The 26,375-nt window shown below is 40.0% G+C and overlaps 1 protein-coding gene across 1 annotated transcript in view; it reads left to right on the top strand.

Annotated features, from left to right (window-relative positions):
• trappc9 (trafficking protein particle complex subunit 9) overlaps positions 1 to 23,656 on the top strand; it is a 229,220-nt gene extending 205,564 nt beyond the window's left edge. The window contains exons 23-24 of the mRNA XM_005753708.1: positions 21,239 to 21,462; positions 22,251 to 23,656. Coding sequence (XP_005753765.1) covers positions 21,239 to 21,462; positions 22,251 to 22,430 — 404 coding nt within the window. The 3' untranslated portion in view covers positions 22,431 to 23,656. The remainder of the gene's footprint in view (positions 1 to 21,238; positions 21,463 to 22,250) is intronic.
• Positions 23,657 to 26,375: the final 2,719 nt, after the last annotated feature.

The following is a 26,375-nucleotide window of genomic DNA, read 5'->3' as shown; positions in this document are numbered from 1 at the left end:
TGCTCCTTCTCAGCCATGACATTTTTCACAGTCCCCAGCAATTTCTAACACAAAAATCTTCTACTTGAGATAAAAACTGTTTCAGATGCCTCTCATTTATCTGAGCTGTCATGCTGTTTCCAGAAAACACACATATGCTTATAATAACCTGTTTTATTTTTGGCTTGGAGATTACAGACTCCCTCATCAGCTCTGCTAGTTTTGACCTGCTATTTTGCTTTGTTCTTGGTAGAGTGCTGCTACTGATTGAAATGAACTAGCCACATCTTGTTTACAAATTAGTATGTTGTTAGCATATCGCTCACAGAAGTCTCCATCGACATAGTAAATCTGGTCCTAGGAATCCTCTCACGTTTGTTCCAACTCTTTGGAGAGGACTTATGGACAAGTCATTAGGTTTGATACTTGTTGCTTCTTGAACCAAAGATAAGAAAAACACAGCTACAATGTCTTTGATGAAGTTGTTTGGAAACCTCTTCACGTTGTAGACGGTGATATTCTGATGGAGGTTTCTTCCTGTTAAAAGGCAGTTTTTCCTTTCCCACCGTCACTAGGTGCTTGCTCAAACAGGGTTTCTCTGTTTTATTGTTGGGTCTTTATCTTACAACGTGAAGCACTTTGAAACGACTGTTGTTGTGATTTGGCGCTATTCAAATAAAATCAAATACAATTGATCCAAGATAGAGAAGTATTACACGGCAACTACTTTCTAGCTTTTTTTATTTTTAGTATGGTAATTTTCCCTTTGATATTTCTTAATTGTTTTCATTGTATTGGTGCAGGGATATGAAAAGCCACCAGTCAGCTGTCTCCAGCAGATAAAAGTCTCAGAGTCAGTCTTTCATCTCTAATTGTATCTGACATTACTGGTAACAAAGAGAATATATTTAAAGAGAAAGCATTGTAGTGGTCTTTAACGGACCTCTGCTCTGGTAGCACCAATGCCATTTGTAGTGCAGACATGTAAGACTTTCAGGGACAGAGCAAGCGCATGAGCTACTACTGAGAGCTGCTGCTGTAGCTACTGGAGGGTGCTTTCAACTGAATCCAAACTTCCAGATAATTTGCTTAGCTAAGCCAAGGGGCGCAAATGGATGCAGAATATCTGAGGCAACCCTCAGAGCCCCATTGACAAATGTGATCTTGGCTCTGATGTCAGCCCTCACTGGGATTCAGCTGACATGCTGTCAGAGAGTTGTCCTTTTGCCTTTTGTTCTCCTCTGTCATGCATGCTCATGGTGTAAAGCTGCACGGGCAAACCCCAGAAACAGTCATGTAGGTCTTTACAAGCGCTCTGTCACCAGTGCTCTCGTTGTTTACTCCCACTCTCAGCTTATCTGATTGACACGCAGAAAGGGAGAAGAGCCGGACTGACTTGGGTTGTATATGATTATAGTGCTTAATGCTGCATCTTTGAATTGTTTTTGCTGCCAACTATGCTCTTGTTTTATCCTCCCACACAGTTACAGGGTACTTACCTTTGTCTTTCTAACAGTTGTTTCATATGTAATCACATTCACCAGCTTGTTCTCATTCAGTAGATTACAGTTGATCTACAAAAAGGTCTTTTGGCTTTCAAGTGGCTTTTTATTGCAATGAATATTAATATAGATATAAGCTATTTTCACTGTGGTTATGTCTGTGATGTCTATCTGCAAGTCAGACTAGCTCGTTTCGCCAGCTTTATGTAGCATGCAAGTCGGCTGGAGGTTTTAAGTAATTTTGCTTCATAATAATTACTACTGGTACTTGTGGAGTTCTTATTCCTTCATCCCTCAATCCTTAAAAAATCCTGCACCACTTGGAAGATTTACGCTTACAGCCCAGAGAGTTCTGCACTGTAGTAATGGTTTGCATCAGATACAGTGATTTTGTTAGCTTCATAAAGTTATATCCTCACCCCAAACATTGGATAACTACTAAAGCCATTGAAAATCTACTATTGAATATTAAGTTAGACGTAAATTTTAGTCTCCTTTGTAGTAATAGACCATCACCTGCTAACCAGTGCAGGCAAATATATTTGTGTGAGAAGAGAAAACCACAGCAGGAATCTTCACTGAGAATTGGGATTCTTCTTATCTTCTTACCCAGCAGAACATGGGCTGTATGGTCATTTTTTCTTTCTTTGTCTGCACTGACACCCCTCTGCTCTGCTTCAACATATCAGTGCCAAATACAGGAATGGTGTCGTTGGGCTACCACTGAAGAAGAGATACAGATGAAATATACATGCACAAGTATTTTCCTTACTTAATATCCTGTAAGGGAATTGATGTACAGTATTCATACAAGCACCAATAATATTCAGCCTAATGAAAGTTATTTTGATCCTTTCTAACTCGCACTAGAGTCATTTGAGCATTGAATCCACAAATAATGTATCATATTTGAGATGAGTGTGGTTTTTGCTTTTCCTTAAAAACCCTAAAAAAAAGTTCATATGTGCAAACGTATATTTCTTCTTTGATTTAGAATGACTGACACAATGTTAGAGTAGTGTTTGTGCCAGTGAAGTTCAAAGGTTGTTCACAGTTGCACCGACTCTATTAAGTTACAGTTTTTCTCAAAGACCTCAGCCTGGACCACTTAAAGTGTCAGCGTTTCTTTGTGTCTTTCCAGACTCGATTTATTATTACAAAAATCTATAAATCATTCATTTTGGTAACTTGGTGCCCTCCTTTTATTATTTTATTAATTTAGAAGTCTGAGCTTTTTGTGAAGCAGCACTTACAGTGTGTGTTGGGTTGAATCGAGGGGCGTGGGAGTAAAATGGGCTTAAAAAAAAGACTTGTTTTCAATAATCACGAGTCTAACTTTAAGTGAATTTTCAGTTTCATAAAATGTTTATTTAAAGTTTGAATAACGACCCCTGACCACTTTATTCCGGTTCCCAACCCTGTGTAACAGTGGACATTTACATGTTTTGATTAAGAATCCTGGACTCATTAAACAAGTGAGCATCTGCACACACACTTTAATTTTGCAATAACAATTCTCTGCTTCAAATTAGCCAAATAAAATACTGAAGTGTTTTTGATTAGTGTTCTTTATCAACAGGTTGTGCCTGGTGCTCTGATCTTGGTCCTCATCAGTGACACAGCCTCTCCTCTACCCCTTAATTATACCAAACACACACAAACCTGCTCTGCCTAATTAGACCTTGGATGAGAGCCACAGAGGTTTTGCTCATGCCTCCTTGTATAATTGCATCTGATATTCACTCCTTAACAAGATTTTGCTAACCTTCTATTGACATTTAGACAATAAAGTTCTGATGGGGGGACGGGAGCAGCCGAGCTCAGCTGGCCTGTTAAACCTCCTCGAGCTCAAGCATCTTGAGTTACCGTCCACTCGCTCTTCATTGGAGTACGAGTCAACCTTCTGCATTTACTCTTCAGATGCTTTATCACTGCCAGAAATTATCAGACAAAGTCCTTTGATTTTTCTGTGAGATCATGTAATAAATTGGAAGAATATTATTCATAAGTCTGTCACTTCTTTTGATCAGTTTGGTAATAAGAAAAAATGACAAGAGGGGATTGCAATAGTCAGCTAGCTCGAGCCACAAGTCTCCTTCTACACTGCAAACCTGGAACTGACCACATCCTGTTTGTGTATAAAGAGACAACAGGCAAAAGAGATTAACATTTTTTAAATTTATTTATTTAAAGCAAAGTAAACTGCTTTTTAAAATTAAATTAGTTTGTTTGCTGAGGTAGATTCATACTGTTGTGTGTTGCTCATGTATTTGTGACTTTACATCGACTGCCACTTTATGCTTTTTCACAATAATTATACAAGAAGCACTCAGAGGGCCCAGCTCACTCTGTGCAGTGTTTACTTTTAAGGGAATTTGTATTTAAACATTATATAAAAGTAGGTAATGGATAATAGGTACTGATGTGTAAATAACTGGACATGAATAACTTATCATATTATATTACAGCATGTTTCAAACTAAGTTGCTCTCTCTTTCTCCTGACAGTACTTTTTTTTAAAGATATAGCGTATTTTGGGTCAGCTTGAAAGAAAGGCAGATTCGCAGTGTAACAGTGAGGTCAGAGGTCAAATATCACACCATTTTTATGGTTAGATTTTTGTTGTTGGCTGCTGTTTCTTTATTAGGAACAGACTTTTTCATATTTGACCAAAATCACATTCTTGACAGTAGAAAACAGCTAAATGTTGTACTTCAGTATAGTTGTAATGCACTTAGTGGATACACACTTTTGGCAGCTCCCTTATTTCCCATGAGGACACCATAGCGGGTTGATCTGCGTGCTTGATTTGGCAGACTTTGCAGCAGAAGTAAAATAGGAAACTAGTGAAAACATACGAATGAGCTTCTGTCACAAACCATAAAAATTGAGTATAATAAGCTTTATGAATGTCACTTTTATTCCAGAGCCATTGAATTGGATTGCATTCAATTGTACAGGTGTTCAGCAATAGCCATAACAAGCCCCCATTTGCTGCAACAGCCAATTGGTGCGTGAACAGATGGCAAATAAATAGCCAGATGTTGTATGGTACTTGACAGTAGAAGAAGATTTATAGCTTCTGTTTTGTGAGCTTGTGGCGGTGCAATTTTGAATTTATCCAAGACAACGATCTACAGAGGCCTCTGTCGAAGTGTTAACATCAAGGACGCGAGGGTGTGCTGCACCACTGTATAATGCATGTTCGTTTTAATCCTGGGATTTATTCATTTCTCATCAGTCTTTCATCATCCAGCCAAGGGCAGCACATGGAATTTTGACCGGACTCGGTGGCGATATGACTATTTTTCACTTAAATTAGCTTTGATAGACAGCTGTGCCAACACAGGCAGCTGTCTGCTTGGCCCTTTTGTTGCTGTTGGCTCTTTTTCCATTTTTAATGGAGTCATTTGACAAACGATATGGATTATGGTTGTGTGGTACAGACCATCCAATTAGTCAGTCACTTAGCACTAATTTGTGTGTATGTATATGTAACACCCCTTTAGTTTATGAATGTAGGTAGCATTAGCTGATAACATGGTTAGTCCTGGCATAAAACTATGGTGGCGGTCGGTTTGCTAAAGTTTGGATCCAAAGACCAGAAATCAATAGAAATCGATTTATGATGCCACAGTGGCTAAGAGCATTTTTCATACACAGTGAGCAGATGGTGTCACCAAGTAATACTTAGCTTTTGGTATCTTCTTTGTATCCTGACATCACCCACGACATGGAAAACTAGCACATAGAAAAGTCTTAACAGAAATATAAATGCATCAATAAAGTATTGCTGGAATAATGCAGAACAATATTGCTATCAAAGTCTAGGTTTATTTTTTCAAAGTCTTTATTTTCACAGTTAAAATTTTAAAGCTTTTCATTACTAATTACTGAAAGCTTAAAGACTCACTGCTTATCATTATGGTGCCTGCAGGGGTCCATTCAAGGTGCAGTAAGATTTTACAGTTCCCTGTTTTATTTCTGACTCAATTTTAATGGTCTTTTTTGTTTTAAACAAACTGCCTTCAGATTACTGAAATCTCTTTTTTCTGTGATCTGCAAGTATCTAATCACAGCGCCGCGTGTCTTATTCTGAAACACTCATGAATCGAAAGATGTCTAATACACCCCTGGCTCTCTCTCGATGGCCTTTGTGATGGCCTGTGAAGGTGGTTTACTTCACTCGTCTACTATAGAGATAATTGATAGCCCCCAGTACTCATTACTTTTTCCTATATTCAAATCTGAGTAAATGCATAAGATTTGCCAGCATAAATAACCTGTCTTAATACCTTGGAATTGACTGCTTTATTACTTAACAGTGGCATTTAACATAAAGCAATAATAACTTCTTTATTTCTTTTTTGTTGGCCTTGGCAAAATCAGGTGTTGGGGAAGTAATGTGTGTTAATTTTTCAACAGGCATGGTGCATTGTTGGATGTGTGCAGTACCAACCTTTTATCTAAGTGAGCACTTTGCACCAGAGCTGTTTGAGAATAAAATCTAATTATATTTGCTCGGTCTAGTTGGTCACCTCAAGCTACTTTTCCTATCCTTAAATCTTTACCTCGTTTTTTTATAATGCATAAACACTCAGGTTTTACATAAAGAAAATAATCAGGAAATGTAACAAAGCAGGGATCATATTTACAGAGAAGATACAGCTAATGGAAAGTAAAATGAATGATCACAATGAGCAAGCCACCAGTGCTAATGAAGGAAGACTGATAGGAAATGCTGAGAGCATGAGGGAGGAAGGGGCTGCAAGGTGGAGGATACAAATTAATGTGAAAGAGTGGGAAGAAGGAATCAACTTTGACTTGTGGAGATGGATACGGCGAGCACGTCCCACATCACTTAATGAGGGGGAATGATGGGGTTGAGAAGTGACAGAGGGGGAGATGGAGTGCAGTCAGTGGAAGAGTTTGGAGGATGAATAGTTTCGCATGCTGACAGTGATCTGGGAGAGGGGTAGTCTAGACTGATGGAGCAACTGCATTCAGGTACCTGCTTCAGGAAGTTGATTGGTGGAGGTTGGTTTAGTGATGTAATGCTGTCCAGTGAGGTTTAACTTAGTCTAGAAACTTAGTGTTGGCTAATTCTGCTTGACCGTCTTTAGATTGTTGGAAAAATTTCACGTTCTTTTTTTCATTTATCATGTTGAGTAAACTTCACTCAATCGGTTTATCATTACATGCCAAAGATGACGATAATAATGATCCTCGTACTTGTTTCGTTGGTTTGAACAAGAGGTACAAAAAATATATTCTCCATGGCTAGTTTGCAACTTTGTTGATGTGTGCATGCAGTGTGTAAACTAATTAGAAAGGCATATTGGTCACGATACCATCTTTTATTAACTAGCTGTGCATGTTGTTTTATTTTAGTTTAGTTTATTTTTAAGAAGTTTTCCTGTTGTAATTTTCCTCCTTAGTGCAATGTAAAAATTTTGTTTATTTCCTTTTTTCCTTTTTTTCCTACCAGCTGGCAGAAAAAGAAAATGTGATCTCTATAACACATTTCTTTCATGAAAACTACCAAACTTTGTTTGTTTTGGGGGTTTTTTGTCCAGGTAACTCATTTTTATTGTATTATGGCATAAATTATATATGAGAGCTGCTTTAGTATGAATAACAGGTGGGAACCTGAGAAGTAAGCAGACCATTTTTTCCCATAAGATGTTTTCTTTTCTAATTTTTTTTCAGGAGTCAAAATTTGAGTTCAATTTAATATTACAGAGAATTTTAGATGCACCTTGCTAGCCATGCTAGTTAGCCTGGTATGCGCACTGTTCATATATAATCTATGAAAAATACCAGTTGTCATTATGTATGGCTGAAAAAGTGCTTCTATTGCTATTCGGGCCTTTTATAATGCCTTAAAATATACATGCAAGATAATTAACGCTAGATGAAGGACCCTTTACCAGTGACAGAAGAGGACTACTCTCTAGTCTTAATATTCCATGATTGTGATTTTATAATTTCTTCAACAGAATGGAAACCAAAACGAGTTCTGTGTCTAATAGGATGAATTTTGAATATCATTCTCTTATTTTTTTTAAAGTTTATTGTCTAGTCCTGTGGATGCATGCTGGCAATAACATCCTAGAAACGTACACTTGCAATCATTTTAAAATTCTTCAAAAAATTATGCACTTTCCATAGTCTGAAGTCATGCAGTGATAAAAGTAACAGTCCCCTATTATAAGATCTACATCCTCTTCAGCTTTAGTCACACATGATGTTGATAAGCATTGTTTGCATGCCGGCTCGCAGTCTCACATCTGAAATTAAGTGCATTCATCTCCACTGTGCTGAGAAGGGTGGTAATTAAAATGTGTTGGAATACAGTGCAGTCATTACAAGACCTGCAATGAAGCATCACTAACAGATCTCAACAGAGACGAGGGCTTTGGCCAAACTCAAACTTTAAACCCAGTACTTTTCCATGTTTGAGGCTGTTTTGATTAGAAAATAAGAATCTCTGCAGGTTGGAGTTTGTTTATAATGCGGATGGTAGTGCAAGTTTTGAATGAGAAGATTTGCAGTTTCATTTACTGTATCGGTCCTTGTTGAATCGTTGATGTCCCTGCAGGTGACTGAACTAACTTTTCTAAGACATTGATTGCCACACATTCTGTGGAGGAAATAATAACCTTGCAGGTAGCTCTGCTGTCTATAGTGATTTCCCCCCAGCGAGGTACTGACAGCTCATTACCTCAGAATTCCTTCTTCACACTGATAATTCACCCAGAAAGCCATGCATGTCACCCCTTGGTTTCTTTCCCTTTGATGAGTGTGCTTCATTTATGTGAATGAGAAGACTTAATTTTGCTTTTCAGTTATTTTTACTGAGACAGCTGAACGTCAGGTCATACCAGCATTTTTACAGCAGACAGTCCACAGGAAATACCAGACTTTATAGATCATCTCGATGAGATAAAGTTAATCAATCCAGTTTAAACATTTATGTAGATTCCTGCTTAGTCGATCTTAAACATCTTAAACATGGCAGCAGTGATCAATCTTAAGTTAACAGTAATGACCATAAATGAAATGGAAAGTCAAAAATTGAGCGATGATGCAGATTCTTTGCACTTGGTTCTCGCACACCTCTCGTCCCTGTGATAGTGGCAGAGATAACAGTGTAAGGCTGGAGTCGGGTTCAGCATCTCAGAAGAGACGTACAACAGGTTTCAGGTTAAGGTCGCGCTGTTGCTACTTGCACACAGGTTTGAGCAATAACACTGATTTTATTGGATGTGAGAGTTTAGCAGTGTATAGTCTCAAATTTTATATAACTGTTAAAATGTAACACAGTGAACTTAACAAGGGAATGATATAATGGAATGTGATGTACAGTAAACTGTGACAAGGTGAAGTAGTAAGCATAGTTTTGTGTGTGTGTTTCTGTACATCCACAGGAAAACACATCTCCTGTACAAACGTGATGTTTTCTTTCTTTGGTAGTTTCTTAAAGCCTACATGGATTGCATGTACCCTCGGGTTTAATTTGTCCATGACATAATTGCTACATTAAAGTACTGTACCCCACAGTGTTTCTGTTTGGAACATTATCTGCTCAAGAAACAAACAAGCAGCAAGAGGGACATCATGCAGCAGCAGATTGTGTGTGGGTGAACAGGCAGGGATGTTTTTGTGCACCCCCCCCCTCCTTATTTTTTAAAATAAATACATAAGAAAACAACATTCCCTTTACTGTCAGCCCTTTGGTTCTTGCCTGGGAAATCCTCTTCAGTCACTGCTGCATCTGCGTCATCAGGAGCAATTTTTACCACTTTCAACCTCCCACATGATGGCAAGCTTGAAAAACAAAGCGAGGCACTATGGGAAACAGAGGTGCTTCCCCTGCCTTCTTTTTAAACCTCGTCTGTCATCTTGAAGCAGCTTGAAGGATATTTTATTTTCATTGTGCCTTTCTAGTGTAATCTGTACTAAATGTCCAGAGAATTGCTTTTAAACCTTAGTTTTTAACTCAGATCCTTTTTATTCCTTACCACCATAACACGTTTTACAGTGCAAGTCCGTAAAATTAGAATCTTACATGCTTTCAAGGGATATCCTTATTTCCAAGGTCATTCTCATGAAAGCTCTCCGTGTCAGTGGGGTTTTCACCTTATTAAACGAAGATCGGCGTGGATGTCGACGAAACAGCGGTGCGGGTTTCTTTTCTGAGCTGGTTTTAATCGGCTGTAAGGTTGGGACAGGAATTCCACCTCGGTGCCCGAAGGTATCTCCAAGAAGAAAAAGTGGATTCATTTGCATAATTAGGGTTGGAACATATTAAGAGGAGAGGCACAGTAGAGTAATGAGCCAAGAAAATGAGAGTAAGAGTGCAGAGCGGCATATGACACCAGCCATGTTTAGATCTGAACGCAGCGAATCTCTCAGGGGAGGCTCGCTAATGACTTTGATTTGTCTGGAGATGAGTCAAAACAGTTGCTGCCTCCGCCTTCTCCCACTCCCCAACTCTGAATCTGTCCTCCTCAAACAAACACCTCCACCTCCTGTTGATATTGTTGTTCCAGTGTACAGGGTAGAATTGGCTCAGCGAGCGATTGTACAGCAGCCTTGTTTGGTTTTCCAGTTTTGGAGATTATGCTTGTGGAAGAATCGGCAGATACTTTATGGTGCTGAACGTCCCCTGCAATTACATATGCCACACCATCCCAGTTAGCAAATATTTGATGGTGCAGAGACTATGAACCTTATTGTCATGCAATACAGTTCTCACATTTATCATGTTTCAGTTTGCAGTTGTGCTCGTCTGTGTTTGCAGACATCGCTGAATTGTTAATTCATGGCCAAAGCACCCAGTGTACCTTTTTTTCTTTTTTTCCCCAAATCTGTGATGCTACTATGCTTGCATTGGTTGCAGTTATCAAATTATCATACACTTTTTTTTAGGTTCGTTAAATATTCTATCACTATATCATCATCATCATGTGTTATAGCACTCCCTGAAGAGTGCTTGTCAGGCCAGTTGTGATATTTATTAACCCAAATGAGCCTCCACACATCCCAGGGATATCTGTTCTTACAACAGTGAGCAAGATGACATCCAGTTACAATAATACAGTCAAGAAGAAGCAAGAAACCAGAGTTGACAAAAGCTAAAAGCTGCAATATATTGCCAAAAGTATCCGCTCCTCTGCCTTCACACGCATATGAATTTGAGTGGCATCCTATTCTTAATCCTTCCAAAGCCGACTCTCTGCAGCTATAGCAGCTTCACCTTTCCTGGAAAAGCTTTCTACAAGCTTCAGGAGTGTGTTTATGTGAGGTTTTAACCACAGACACATTTGTGAGGTCTGACACTGATGTTGGGGAAGAAGGCCTGGTTGTTTCCTACTATTACGTGTGTTTATGCAAAGCTAAGCAGCTGCTGACTGTAGCCTCTGATTTAACACTTGTAAAACTACCCTGTGCATGAAGAGAATGCGGATGTTTTGTTTATAATCCACAGGGATGGCTATCTACCCAACCCCCAAAACAACAAATCGGTCATCTAAGTCAGCAAATCGGCAACCAGTCTCCATGGTCTCATTATTGACAGTACACAGATGAGTCACTTTATGGATTGTGACAGTGGGCAGAATGAATAAGAGCAGGACTTTGTAATTGAATTTTTTGTTTGTTTCTCTGCATCTAAGCTGTTGGATCTTATAGATGTCAGAGTAATTTGTTTTAAAGCAGATAATGAGAATTTTCTTGTTTTTGGAAATCGCTTGAGAACAGGAAACATTAAGACTTTTTTATGAATAATAGTTGATGATTAAAAGTCATCTGGTAAGTGTATAATCCGTCGTGCTGTGTGGTCACTGATAGAGAGAAAAGCCGTTCTGGTTGTGTTAAAATCAGTGTTTTGGATTTTCAGATTTATTGCAGCAGCTGCTTTTTCCTGTTTCACACTCAAGCTATCGATGTCTGCTGGGGGAAGATGGCCCCAATTACTTCTTGTCTATATGTGATTAACAGAGATTTGCCTTTAAACTCTAAGTGCAAGGATCTGTTCAACACTTATCTTCTGTCCAGCTCACCTCAGACATGGACCAGTAGCTTCAGGCGTGCTCCTGATTGTGCTCCAAACCACATTGGACACATGGAATATGAATTTACATTTCTAATAGTTTGAGTAACGCAGAATGGTCGACGACGCCTTGAGATAATTTATCATGACCGGTGTCGTTTTGCATGTATTGCAGTCACATAAGTGTTGTCTCAATCAGGCGAGTGCACCTCTGAGCTGTTAACATGATTGGCCTTAATTAATTCAGAGTTTTCTGATATCAGTCCCAAATGTAGTCTGCAATCAAGTGTTTTTTTTGCCTAATTGAGGCCAAGTGCCACACTAAATTATTTTATGGAAAATTGAAAAATTGGATCATGGCAGTTTTATTGCTGTTTGGTTACAGGTGGATATGTGAGAGGGGAAGAAGACAGGAAAGAAAGCCAAAGCCCAAAGCTCATATCCTGCTAGTGTGTACTGATGCTTCCTGGGAAGATATTCAGAGGGGAGGAATAAGAGTTCAAAAAGTAATATCACGCTGTAGCACAATAAGTCCTCAAAGTTAAAGCTGCAGAAGGCTAGATAAAAATGTGTACAGCCAAATAGTTTCAGTGTAGGCCTACAGGGTGTTCTCCTCTGCTGCTCAGGTGCAGCGGCTGTGGTTCATACTAAAAATGTTGTTACAACTATTTAATAGGTTACTGCTAACTTTAGCAATCATAGTCCTTTGGGGATGACTTTTAATGACTCCAGTGCTTTCTGACACTTGTTCTAGTGTCACAGTGATGTTGAGTTGGGGGTTTTTCAGTGTACCTGGCATATAGGGTTGTTCCAAGCTTCTTGGAAAACTTTTGTGGATTTAGGTTTTCTCCATATTGTCTCTCTCAGTTGGTCCTTGTTTTGAATCTGTGGGGAGATTGCATATTCTTCCAATGTCTGTGTAGGTTGTCTCTGGGTTTTCTGGCTTCCCTCACAGTCCTGAGATGTGAGTGGGGTTGGGTGGTTTTAAAGTGGTGATTCTGCCCAGGGTGTACCTGCCTCTTGTCCTATGGCTGCTGGAATAGGCTCTAGCAGCTCCATGACCCTGAATTGGATACACAGACAAAGATGGATGGATACATATCAGTCACAGTTTTTCCTCAGTTTAAGAATAAACTATCATTCATGATAGTGTTCTCTTTAGCACACTGCATGTTTTAATTACTCCAGAAGCACAGGCGTGGTTTATTTCTACATAACTCAGAGCAGGAAAAATCATTTATCATGAAGTTGAACCTTAATTTCCTGTGGAAAAAAAATGGTAACATATGTATTTGACTAATAATTCTTCATAGTGTAAACAAAGTTATTTTTTTGCCAAGATCTTCTCTCTTCGGTGCTGAAAAGATGACGTTGTAGTAGGAGTGCTGCTTCCTTTCTACACACGTTAGACCAGTATTGCTGTTGGGGTAGCTAATAATTGCCCCCAGCCTGGTATGTCTACTATAAATATGAAGGATGATGTGATTCGGAGTCTTTGACAATGAGGTTGCTGAATGGGTAGTTGACAAAAAATGTACAAATAAGCAGTTTACTTTATCCTCAACTTATAGGCTGTATTGGGATTTGGACAGAGTGCGTTTATCTCTTAAAGCTCCAGACTACACAAGCATTTTCATAACCAATTCTCAGCATATGATAAAACCACAACTGGAAAAATTATATACAAGCATCTGCACTGGGAAAAAACCAGCAGTTAAAAAAGAGTCCACCCCTGCAGAGCTAATGGGCTGCATCATTTCAACCAGGCATTTAAGAGAATTATAAGTTGTTTGGATCCCATCTAAATGCTGCTACATGGGGGCATAAATTGACATGAAAACCTACACATTTAAAAATATTTTCCACAGTCTATCAAGGGGCTGGCATAAACATGCGAAAGCTGAATTTCTCTCAAACCAATTGTGGACTTTTATTTTATTTTTCCCCCTCAAAATTACAAATGCCGTTTGAGGCCTTCCAGAGTATTATAGTATGTATGGAATTCATATTAAGACATTTGTGGCTCCAGAGGAAACTGCATGAAGTGTGTATGATCAGCTGGAACTGAAGTCAGTTCGTGTGCAGTGAGAAAAATGTGAGCTTACTCAAATCTCTGTAGCTGATTGTGATCTGAGCCTCGGAGCTGTCGCCTACATTAAAGTATTTGCATAACACCCGATTCTGTATGTTGAGCAAATTGTACCAAGTTTTCTAAACATCCATCGTGGGTCTGAGAATATTATTAAAGGTCAAGTGTAAAGGATCAATGATAACATAGTGTATATTTCCATTTTACAGTTACATTTTTTGGGGAAAAATAGATATTGTTTCTATACTTTAGTGGATGCTTGTCAATCAGCCTATTAACAGTGACAGTGATCTGTTTTGAACACACAAACACAAAGATGTTAGGCAACAGATCCTTTAAGTCCTGTAAGTCATGCGGTGGGGTCTCCGTGAATCGGCCTTATTTGACCAGCACATCCCACAGCTGCTCGATTGGATTGAGTTCTGGGGAATTTGGAGGTCAAATCAATGCAAAGTCATTGTTTAGCTCCTCAAACCATTTCTGAACCGTTGTTGCTTTGTAGCATTAGGTCTGCTGAATAGGCCGCATCCATCAGGGAACACTGTTTCAATGAAAGGCGGTGCATGGTGTGACATAATGCTTAGGTAGATGGTACGTGTCAAAGTAACATCCACATGGATGGCAGGACCAGAGGTTTCCCAGCAGAACATTGCCCAAAGCATCACACTGCCACCGGCTTTCTTTCTTCCATTGCTCTGTGGGCCAGTTCTGATGTTCACGTACCCATTGTTGGTGCTTTCAGCAGTGGACACACTGACTGTGTGTGTCTGTGCAGCCATGCACAACAAACTCTGATGCTCTGTGTGTTCTGCCACGTTTCTATCACTTGGACTTTTCTTGGACTCCTTTGATAGATACTGACCACCGCAGGGACAGTCTGTCCTTTGTCAAACTCACTCAAATCCCTAAACTTGGCCCATTTTTCCAGCTTATAACACGTCAACTTTCACTTCCTCCCTAATTCATACAGGTGCCACGGTGAAGAAATAAACAGTGTTATTTACTTCACCTGTTGGTGGTATATGTACACTGTGCACTTGTTCAGAATAGTGTTAGCTAAACTTATACCCACACACTCTTGTTACAGTTTATTAACTCTCTCTATAAACTGCTAGAGAATCCTCTGAGGAATCCCACAGCTGTCCAGTTCTAATTTCAGTTTTTCCTCAGTGTCTGGATGTGCTGTGGAGGTCACAAAAGGGGGCTGTGGGTTGTTTCATCATTCTGCTTTATCCACAGTTAGGTCTGGCAGGAAGTCAAGACTTTTTTTGCAGGTCATCCCAGTATGGGGCCACTAAAGTGTAATGGCACACAGCCATCTCACTATTGCTCTCCCACACTATTGATCTGTTTTATTTCGAGATGCTGCTGTATAGCAAAGATACTAGAGCTAAAGCGTTATTTTCTCTTATCACACTCACAGTTTAGTGGAAACAAAATTGTTGAGGAAAAAATCCAAGTATTTGGTAAAGTGTGAACCATGTGCTTAAGGCGGGCTGCGTTATATCATGCCTCGGTTGTTTCAATACAGGCAGGAAGGCAAATGAAATTAGAAAGCAATGGAAAACAAACAGAATGAAAATATTGAAGGTTACCACTTTATTTATATATTTTTTACATGTTAGGATCACTGGTGGGAGCATGTTAGTCGATGGTGCTGTTTGGATGGGGTCTTTACATTGTGAGGACTTTGGGTGACATCTGCCTTGTGTTGACACTGCAGGCTTTGGCACCTGAAAACCAGATTTTAGCTGAAATGAAACAACATTTGAAGAGCCATGAGCCAGTCTAGTCACATTGTTGGCCTAGTTTTGTTTTTATATTCATTCATGGCATTTCTGTATTCTCTCTTATACAAGAGAGCCTCTCACATCTAATGTGATACTTTTATGAAGCGCTAAAGAGCACGCTCTTATTTCCACTCGTATTCTGACGTGTAGCAATAGGTGGAATTGTTAAATGTCTCAAAAGGTTTGAATGATCATCTTAACCTGTGCATCCCCCTTTTGAGTGCAGCTGAAAGTGAAGAATAAGGATGCAAAACAATGGCAACCTTGGGTGCTGCTCTGCACACAGTGAGCCAGCAGAGTACAGCAAGAAGAGGAAGAGGAAAACACAGAGATTGAATCAAGGGCGAAAAGGGAGAGAAGTATTATTTTGGTAAACATAAGTCATGTAGCCACCAGTCGGGAATTAAAGCGAACGCTTTGGATGAGTAATGGTGCTGCTGCTGTGGTCGTGGTGCTCAGCGATGAGTGCGTACAGGCTGGAAGCAGCCTTCGGTAAGGTGTCCCGAGTGGAGACGAGCCAATATTTTTCTACCAAGCTCATAAACTGCAACATAACCCCCAATCTTTCTGCTACAGGCTGCTGCTGCGGAGTTGAGCAAGTCTGCTTGTTTAGGGTGAAGCTTCTTAAATATGCTTCTGTTAACTGTTAATAATTACATACAGTGTTGGGTTTTGAGGAGAGGGGACAGATGGACAGCGATTACTCAGACCTTTTAGAAACATGTTGCAATGAGAGCAAATTTATAGCCGAGTAAATTTGCCTTCGCAAACTTATTAGACTGCATATGTTGCCACAGGACGGTCCGAAATCAGCAGACTTGTAGATGTACTGGCCTCCTGCTCCAACAATGTGGAAGTGTTTTATGTCACCTGAAGTAAGCGGGCTCCTATCATCTTTTCGTTGTAGCAGATGGAATATTTGATGGAAAGACGAGAGATATCAAATGAGCCGTTGTTATGGGGATAATTCTAAAAGGGGCAGATGGCTTTGGGGAATATCACAGGCTGGTGGGTTATTTTTAGACTTACTGCAGCACACCTCAACCTTTCAAAGCACATCCTCCGCCTCCGTTGGAGCATTCATCAATGACCCTGCCTTGCCAGCGGCCGCTGGCTGGGATGAGCTGTTAAACTCTGCTGACCTGGTCATCTGGGCCAGAGCACAACTCTTTGTTAATGTTAATCCTGCTGGATAAATCACTGTCGGTGTAGTAAGCCTCAACAGTAAGCCTGGTTTTACTTTACACGAGGTCTTTTGGTCGTGAGCAGGTCAGAGAAATCACTGTTGATTGTTCTTGATTTTAGCGATTTATAGTGTACTATTTATTATTCAGATATGGAGTTATCTTTAATAATTACTAGCATTACTGTAAGCCTCTTCTCTTGACACCATTGCTTTTCTTGCACCACAAAGGCATGCACGCTCATTGTCGACATATCGCTGATGTAATCAGTTTTCTGCGGCGTTAACTCTCCGTGTTTAACGAGCATTTCCTACACGAAGTGTGATCAATTGATCTGTATTTGTTTGGCTCTAACTCATCCTCTTCTCGCTGTTGCTGCACAGTATTTGAGAGTGAATCTTAATGAGCTGTATTGACACCCGCGGTGACGCACGTTATAGTCTAGTAAACACTGGCAAATCACCCGGTGTCGGTCGTCATCCTTATCTTCACCTGCGCTCCTACTTCAAGGGTGACAGAGACACTGCGAGGGGCGGAGAGGCTTGTTTAATCCGAGTTGTGTTTTGATCGGTGGCTTTCATACTCGCAGGAGAAAGTGTCGACTCTCTCTCTCTGTTTCCTTCCTGGTTGCTGTGGCGACGCCTGCTGCAGCGCTTCACTTCTGCCAACTCCAGCAGCATCTGGGCAGAAGTGTGTGTGAGTGCGTTACACATATTATGTAACAAGTTAGCACAGGCACCAAATTAATAAACAGATCAATTTCTCTCGTTCCTTGGAGTTTATTAATGAACCCGTCACAACCCAACAAATCAATACATTAAAAATGAGCTGAGTTCTCTCCCAAGTCAGTTCTTAGAAAACACACACATCCCCTGTGATGCACCTGTTGCTCCTGCAGCACTTGTTGGAGCAGCATTTGGATATTTAATCCTCCTTCATGCTGACTTTTACCTAATCTGTGTTTTGTGGCGTCTTTCGCTTGCGTAATTCCCTCAGCTGGCCAAACTGCTCTATGGCTCATTTACCACCTCATTTTCTTTGCTGCTACCCAACCCTCGTCCTCCTGCCTGGTCTGACGTGAAGTTCAGATGAGGATATTTATTTCACATTTTTTCTAGGATCTGAGAGCTAAACAATCGTTTGGTTTATCGCTTTCCAGCCACAGATCATTGTAATTGAAGTTTTATTAGAAACAAAAACAGGATTTGTGGAAGCGCAAGCACAACCTTACTATTTAAAGAGACGATAATGAACATTTTTCTGCTTAACAGGGAACAGGCAGTTTTAAAGGGTTAAAAATAACAGTTATTGAAAGTTGTCCAAAACTTGTGAACTTTGGGTTTCATATTAAATCAGCGTTTTAAGTTTCTCACTTTGAAATATCAGAGATGAGACCTTAAGCTAACATTAGTTGAAGAAGCTGCAGTGTAGAGCTAAGACTATATGCATCAACAAATCACATCTCCTCTTAAGCTTTGGTAAATAATTTCAGACACAATCATAAATCTTACTGATAACAAAAGGTATCACTTAAAGTGTACTTGGCGTAGATTTTGCCTGGAAAATTTGAAGCTGTGCATATAGAATGACTGTGTAGATACACAAAAAAACTCAACTTTAATCAGATTTTCATTACAAACGTGTTCTCCTTAACTTGTTCTGGATTATTTTTTTCCCATTTAAAGCCTGTGAGATGAAACTCATGCTTATTCAGCCTTCATAAAACCTCGACGCAGAACTTAACAGAAGGCTTTGGAGATAAACTGCGCACCGTGGTTCTCTCAGTTCTGCACAACAACAAGAAGAACACGGCAGATGCTTTTCAAAAGCTGGAGGGACTCGTAGACGTTTACAGATGCGCCCAGTGAGCCATAGCCAGTCAGAGACCTTGATCTCTCCCGTCTTGGCTGGCTTTTACTTTGCTCGTATGTGCTAATTTACCAATTTGATGAAATCCTTTTTATATAATCATAGGTAATTGCATCTATTTCTAACTCTTGTGGAATTTTCCTCTTAGCAGTGGCCCTCTTTTTCTTCCCACTTGTTGTTTTTCTGCGTTGGTTATCTAAGTCAGAAGATTGCCTCTGTGCTGATATGCAATCGAGGATGGCAGAGTAGAGAAACTGCAGCAAGTGTTCAGGCTGTGGGTGTGTGTGTGACAGAGCTGCGCGTGTGTGGGAGTTCATCAGCTCATTACAGACTAACCATCCTCTTTTGTTCGCTTTTAATGTGAAAGAATTTGTTTCCAGTTTTAGAGTCAATGTAGGCTACCTATAATTTGCACATCTCCTAGCAACAAGACTTTGAACAAACTAAATATAACTACTTGCAAAGGTGTCACTATAGGCTGAGCGCTTCTGGCTATGAAAGAGTTATGTTTTGTGCGTGTGTTTATGGATGGGTGTGTGCACGCACATCACCAGAGGTCTTCCAGTAAGAGCAAAAGTCCGTCATTTTCCAAATGCTCTTCACAACAGCGTGAGGTGATTACAGTGTTGGAATAACAGCAAGCAAGTCAAGTAGATCTCTGCTGCACATTGTAGGAAAACTTGATCATGTGCACGTCCACATGGCTAAACCTACTTAGTTTTGACACAATGTAATAAGTATTTGCAGGAAGAGACAATGAGCGGATCACAGAGCTGCAGTTTCTGCTAAGTGAGTTCGTGTACTGGAAAAGGCAAAGTAGTTTGACTCGTACCGGGAAATGCATTATTTATACATGCACATAGCTATCAAATTAATATTGGTGGGACAGTGCATGTAATGGGGGTTAAATGCACGCAGAACACATTGCAGTTGGAGCTCAGTTGCTTGAGCGGCCACAAAATGATCCGGGTTTAGAGCAGGAATGGATCACTGTGCTGTTAAAGAAGTCAACACTTTCTTTTCTAAAGAAAGAAATATCTGCTGCTGTGAATAAAAACAATAAGTACTCGAAACAAAACAAACTTCTTTTTATTCTAGACTACAAAGGTACAAAAAGTGTGGAAGAAGCCTCGAGCTAAATTTAGTAAGAACTGGAAAATCTACAATATTGCAAAAAATAAGCAAAGACAGTTGATGATATTATCTTCATAATCCAGCCTTACTCTCAGGGCTATATTAAAGTTAAATAATAATAATAATATAATCATAATGGGATTTTTAATTGATTGCATTGAGATCTTGGACGTCCACTTTAAGCTCTTAAGACCCGAAGTCTTTCATGGCATGCATTTTTAATTTCTCTTGGTTATTTGGGCTGATTGGGACCTTTATTAATGCAAAAACAAAGAATTATCTAATTTATTTTAACCTGATATGCATTTTAACTACAAAAATACTTTTCTTTGCAGGATATTGCACTGTTATGTGGATTGTTTATTCCAATCCTGGTCCAATATCAGCAGAGTAGCGCAGCATTTTTCAGTATAATCATTACAACATATGACAATCTTGCCCACTTACAGCTTTCTTTCTTTTTATTTTGCCAAATTTTTGTACTTAAAATTATAAAATTTCAATTTTTTTTTCAATAACAAGAGTTTCACATTGTATGTTGAGTCCAAATGTTAAAGACGGGTGAAGCAAAACATGACGAGCAAGGGCTGGAACTAAACCAGAGAGGGAGAAGTGTCTACTGAGGTCATAGATCCGAGGAGGACGATGTTGTTTCTACAAAATGACTTCTTGTTGCTACCAGAGGAGCTGCACCCTGCTGGCCACTCGAAAAAAATGCAAGCTTCAGCCAGTTAAAGTTAGCTTTACTTTTTAGATCCAGAAACTTCTCTATATGCATCCTATGAAGTCTAGACAGACGCTGAACACAAATAATAAAAAGAAGGAGAAGAAAAGCTCTCGTAGCCCCTCAGTGTGTGCTGGTGGTAGTGTGTGTTGAGTGAAGTGTGTTCTTTAATACAGACGTGAGTCTCAATGTCACCCTCCTGTAGCTCCAGCCTCCCTGGGGCTCTCTCTCACTGGCTGTGACAGCACAGCCTCAGCTGCCCACACCCGTCCTCGTTCCCCCGCCTTCCTGCTGGATTGCCTATCTTAATACTTCCCCACTTGCCACTGTACACAACAGATCGGGGCACCAGCGGCAGCGAGCTCAGCTCTTTCATCTGCCTGTCACACAGACTGAGCCGCTCTGACTCAGTGTTTATCACAGCCGCAGGTGTGACACTAGAAAGTATATGACAAGTGGTTTTCACGTGTGCGTGTGTGTGTGTGCGTGCACTGCTGTTACTCTCAGAGGAGTCATTACTCAGGTGATCTTTTCGGGAGCCCCTGAACTCCCACGTTTGAAGTCGATCTTCTTCTTAGCCTGCCCGGAGCGTGTAGGCGCTCAGTTCACTGAGCTCATTGTTCAAAACAAATCGTTGTGTCTCCCCCTGCACCTTAGCCAAATAGGGAACACATCAGGACTCAGTGGCCAACCTTTAGAGGAATTGAACTGAACTCACTCAGTGTGGATTTATTTCTTTTGCGGTTGTGACAGTGTGTGTGTGTGTGTGTGTGTGTGTGTGTGTGTGTTGGGTGGTTGTTATATTACTACAATGAACCCTTGCTAGATTTGAATGTTGTTTTTTTATTCTTTCTCTCTTGTCCTGCCCATACTGATCCTTTCTGTCGTCCTCGTTCTGTTTTGTTTCAAGATGTGTTGGTGAATAAGAAACCGTGTGACTGCGATGTCATCGCCGACTGTAAAGTGGGGGATGCTGTGAGCCTGGAAGTAAAACTGACCAATCGCAGCAAGAATTCAGTGGGGCCCCTGGCTCTGAACGTGGTGCCATATCAGGACTATCAGAATGGAGTCCAGAACTACGATCTGGAGGACGGAGTCACCTTCATCGGCTCCAACACCTTCTACATTGATACGGTCGGTCAGAGCCACAGTTCTATATTCATGTTGTTTCCCAGCAAAGACCTGAGATATGCAAATACAAATCTATTCTTAATGGTGATAGGTCGTTGCAGCAGAGGTCACATATACTCAATTGTAACACAGTCACATCACAGGAGTTTAAGCTGATATTGTAATGGGCTCAGTAATTCCTAACTAAGGTAATTGCATTTTTTAAGCTCATAATTTCTGGAAAGAGGCATAGTTTAGTCTTCTTAGTTTAGTTTCCCATATATGCTGCACATCTGGGAACGGCAGAGACAGACGTGACTTTTGTTTTGATCGATTGCACAAGTCGCTGTCAGTTACTTTAAATAGAATTGAGTGGCTAAGTAGACGCAGAGGAAAACACACTGGAAAGTCTAAAGGTTCTACTTTTCTTAGCAAAACAACCCTAACGCCTCAAAAGACGGCATGGTCCTTTTACTCTCATCGTAAAAAATTCTATTGGCTCTGAAGACATCCTCAGAGTCAGTATTTGTATATAACCGCTTCTCATTTCTGATGTTAAACAAGCTGCAGGCTGTTGAACAGGATTCGTCTGGTGCCAGAACAAAGAGTTTTAAAAGCACATGAAAGAATACTTGAATTCTTCGTTTTCATGAATGTGCAGAACTGCTTAATTCTGGCAGTCGTTCTCAGCTGAACGAGAACTTGTCTGCTCTTCATCATCAAAGCCAGTCATGCAGCTGAACCTGCATTAGGAAATGACAGCGAGGTGACCACTAACAGTTCTTACTGCTGTGTCTCTTTTCTGTCACCAGGTTAAACCCAACGAAAGTACTGTATGTGAGGGTGCCCTGCTTTTCCTTTACACCGGAGATTTCTACCTTAGTATCAAATTCCAGGACGACAGCGCTGGACGAGAGCTTCCTTTGGCCTGGTTCACTCTGCCCAGCGTCCACATCAGAGCGCTCGACACTCCACCACAGGCCGGGGCCTGAGGACTTCAAGGTCATAGACCTGACCAAGAGATCGGGCGTTTTGTTGCTGTTATATGTAAATACAGTAGCATTATAATGAATTGACATGTGAATATCATTTTGGTAAATGTTTCTGCATTTGTATAGTTAACACAACCTGTGTGCTTGGGGTGAATAAAAACAAAACACACAATCTGCAAATTTGCGCGGGGTAATGTCAGGTGAAATGAAATTCTCCATCCTTTCTGAGCGCAGCCATTTAGTGCAATCACAGCAGGGAGACAAAGTAAATCGGCTCGTTTCCTGGTTAAGACAGCACAGCAATTCACACTGTTAACCAGCAGCAACACATGTTAACAATGTTGATCACTGAGGAAGCAAGCTAGCTAGCCTCAGATACAGGAAGTCATCTTATTAGCTGTGCAGCAGCATCTGATTTTGTGTAGCCCTGATTTGTCAGACTGTGGATTGCTCTGTGTTACACATACTGTGTGGTTGGTTGTCAGTTGTAAGTCAAGGGGGAGTAAGTGTGCTCATGTTTTCATATTGTCTGAAAAACAAGCTGGTTTGTTAAGTGGGTGCATGCGAACCAAAGTTAGCCTGCTTTTTTAGCCCATAGGGGTCAACTGGGGGATATTTGGACCAACACTTCCTGTTCTGTACCAGCCTCAGTTTTAACAAAGGCTGATGCATTAAAGAAGGCTGATAAAATATAATATGAAAACCTGAGCACACTTATATCTGAGCATTGCCAGCGGTTTCAAGATCCACCATTTACTTGCACACAACCACAGTCTGCTCACAAAGCCTGCTGTTCCTGGCCTGCACATTCAGCATATTCACAGGAGACATGGCTGCTATATGAGAAGAAGGTGACCTTGAACAAAAGTTTAAGTTAAGAATGGTTTTGATTTTCTCACCTCATATACTGGCTGGTTAGAAGCAGCCTGCTGGATAAGCCACAGAAAGGTAGCGCAAGACTCAACAAGGACGTGCAAAACGATGCTAGTGCTTTTTTAGTTGTTATTACTACAGTGCCAAATTCTGGGTTTAGCCAAGAGTGAACACTGAAACTGTTTCCACTGCTGTATGGACTTACCTCAGCCTGTATCAGTACACTGAATTATGGATTTGAGTCTCTTAGATTAGGCCTGTTGTGTGTGACTTATGATAGCTGTAAATATATGTTAAAAGAAGACGGCTATTGTTCATTTGGGCATCATTAAAGTTTTCATTTGTCTATCCAAGCCATTAAATATTCGTGCTTCATTTATCGTGCCCACTGAAGTGACCTTTACTATAACCGCTTTTTGCGGACGCTCGATTCTGACATTTACATTCTTCAAAATCCATAAACTGCAATTAGAGAGAAAAATATTACAGAGTAATAATCATTTTAAATGTTGAATTAATGCTGGAACAGCCAAACGCCGTGTTGTTGACCGGTGATAGATTGCAGGCTGTTTGTGCACTTTGAGTTATGCACAGTATATTTATAGCCTGTGATTGGGTAGCAGCTACACTGAGACTCACCACAGTGTACACATCTGTGTTTTAATGCTCATTGATGCACTGGGAGTTACCCAGTGCACCCACAGCACTGCTAATAGAGTCCATTTGAAATCTGTTTTCCAGTAACAGTTGAATTTCTGCAACCTTTCAGGTTACTACAGGTCCCAGCGGAGTCTGAAAAGAAGGCTAATAACAAGCTCTCCCACCACCTGACACTGAAACTGTACCATGAAAGAGTTTGTATTCATATAAAGTTGTAGACAGTAAAAATGCAGGTTTTATTGATGTATTTCAATGGACTTCTTTTTGTTTTAGTGCTGTGATGTTTTCTCCTGCATACAATGCAAACAGTTCCAAACTCATGCCCCCTGTACTGATGAGTTTATCTATGCATTTATTTGTTAGACTATTAATAGATTCTGCGCATGAGCGCCTATCAGCTCAATGTGCAACTCATTTAAAAATGAAGTGTAGCTCCGGGTGGGTCCTCCTGCATTCATATGGTAAAAACATATTTTCTCTTAAACACAGTTGTTGATATCAAAGTGTGCACTCTGAGCTTCTGGCCGACAGACGGTGCAGTACACTCTCACTTTCAAATGTGCTGGACCTGAAAATCAACCTAAATAACAAAGCAAAGGTAGCAATTAAACGTATCCTATTGACTTTAAGTAATTTTGATTACATGTCAATCTTTTCCTTAATAATTAATTATTTGAATAACTAATAATACTTATTTAGCTTAAAATAGCGTAATTCCCCGTGTAATTAAATGGAATTTCAGTGTATTGTATTTGAAGTGACAATGTAAGTATATTTACTAATACTTAGACAGTAGAATAAGAAGGTAACAGGTCAGGTTTTTAAAACAATCATACTGTAAATAAATACAAGCAGTGCATAAGTAATTTTTCAGTACTTTTTGGGACAGAGGCTGTATTATGGAGTGTCTTAACCTTGGCTTTGTTGCATCTTTATTTTCCTACATTGTTATTTAATATTCATTATATTGATATGTGTGACGGGTTTTGTGTTATTCAGTTGTCCTTTGTGTACTTATGGTGTAAGATGGGGAAAAATAGTTTTTCTGTTAAATTATCAGGAAATCATGCGCTAGTTGCTTTTACTTAGAGTATACTTTTTTGTTTCCTTTAAAAACTTGACTTTTTATGTCCTTATTCTAGCGTATCTACCTTTCGATATATTCAAATAAATATAATTACACTGTAATTTCAAATAAAGTGGGATGACATCCTTAGTCACAGACTGTATTATAAAGTGTTAATAAATTTGACACTGTTTCAGTTGCGTTTTACTCCAAATGATTGCGTCCTGTTTATGGAGGCAAAGAATCGTGTTTTGGTTTGTATCCCTAGTATTGGAGCACAGATTCCACTAATTCACCGTGGATGCCTTACAGGGCCCAGAAGAAGAGCTGAAAAGGAAAAGCAGAAAACTGGAGCATTAAGAAGCAAGTGAACCTTCTGTGTGCTTCAGACTGGCCTGCCTGAGAAACACGGCACGTGTTAGAAAGTATGAATTTTATCCTCGTCGGTCAAACCAAACACTTGCCTGTCTTACAAACGCCACATGTTTGTTAGCAAAGTTCCCTCAGAGCTACTGAAGACGTTTGACAAGCATTTTCACAGACCTGCTGTGGCTTACAGCTTTCTAATTGGTTGTTGGACAATTAGAAAGCTGTAAGGGAGGAGGATGAGAGCTAAAACCGTAATGACGGACACGCCTGGGTCTCATCTCGTTTTGGCCATTGTTGACTAAATATTTCATCACAACCTTTACAGGACATTTCATGCATCGTACTGTCCATCAACATCTTCAGAACTCCAAATGAGGGAATTTCTTTTTAAGGTGGCACACAGGCAGTCCTTATGGAAACAGTGTCTGGATTTAAAAACAAGCACTTCAAACACATTTTATTGAAGGTGTTTTATTAATATATATATTTTAATCTCATCTTTGTCCCAAACAGTATACTGACCATCCCAGGAGTGAGACCACCCAGAACAGACTTCAGCATCATGCCTTTGAGTTTAAATGAGGTTTCTTATCAAACATCAGCACTGAATTATTAGCCCCCAAGCTTCATTAACTTGCAGCAAACCTGTAATTCTGATTGTAATCAGCCTAACAATCATCCATCAATCTGATGCACTTCCTCTCTGCCTGAAATTAGATTGTTTCAAACGTGAGGAAAGTCTTTAGTTTCAGAAAAAACGAGAGTCGTAGTGTCTGTGTGAAAATGGTGATGAAAATGACTCTGCAAGAAGCCAGAGTTCAATTAAATCTCCTCTCTTTCAGTACTGACTGCTAAGTCATGTCCATTCACATATATCGGCAGCCTCGATATGCAAATGATCTCGGGAGTGAAATGGTGGTGAGGGGATTAAGGTGTGTGCTGAAGAAAGACAAGTGTGCAGGAAAAATGTTACTATA

This window comes from Pundamilia nyererei, unplaced genomic scaffold (assembly GCF_000239375.1).
Source record: "Pundamilia nyererei isolate P.nyererei 1_Seehausen unplaced genomic scaffold, PunNye1.0 scaffold00455, whole genome shotgun sequence".
Lineage (NCBI taxonomy): Eukaryota > Metazoa > Chordata > Actinopteri > Cichliformes > Cichlidae > Pundamilia > Pundamilia nyererei.
This window is presented reverse-complemented; position numbering and strand designations above follow the sequence as displayed.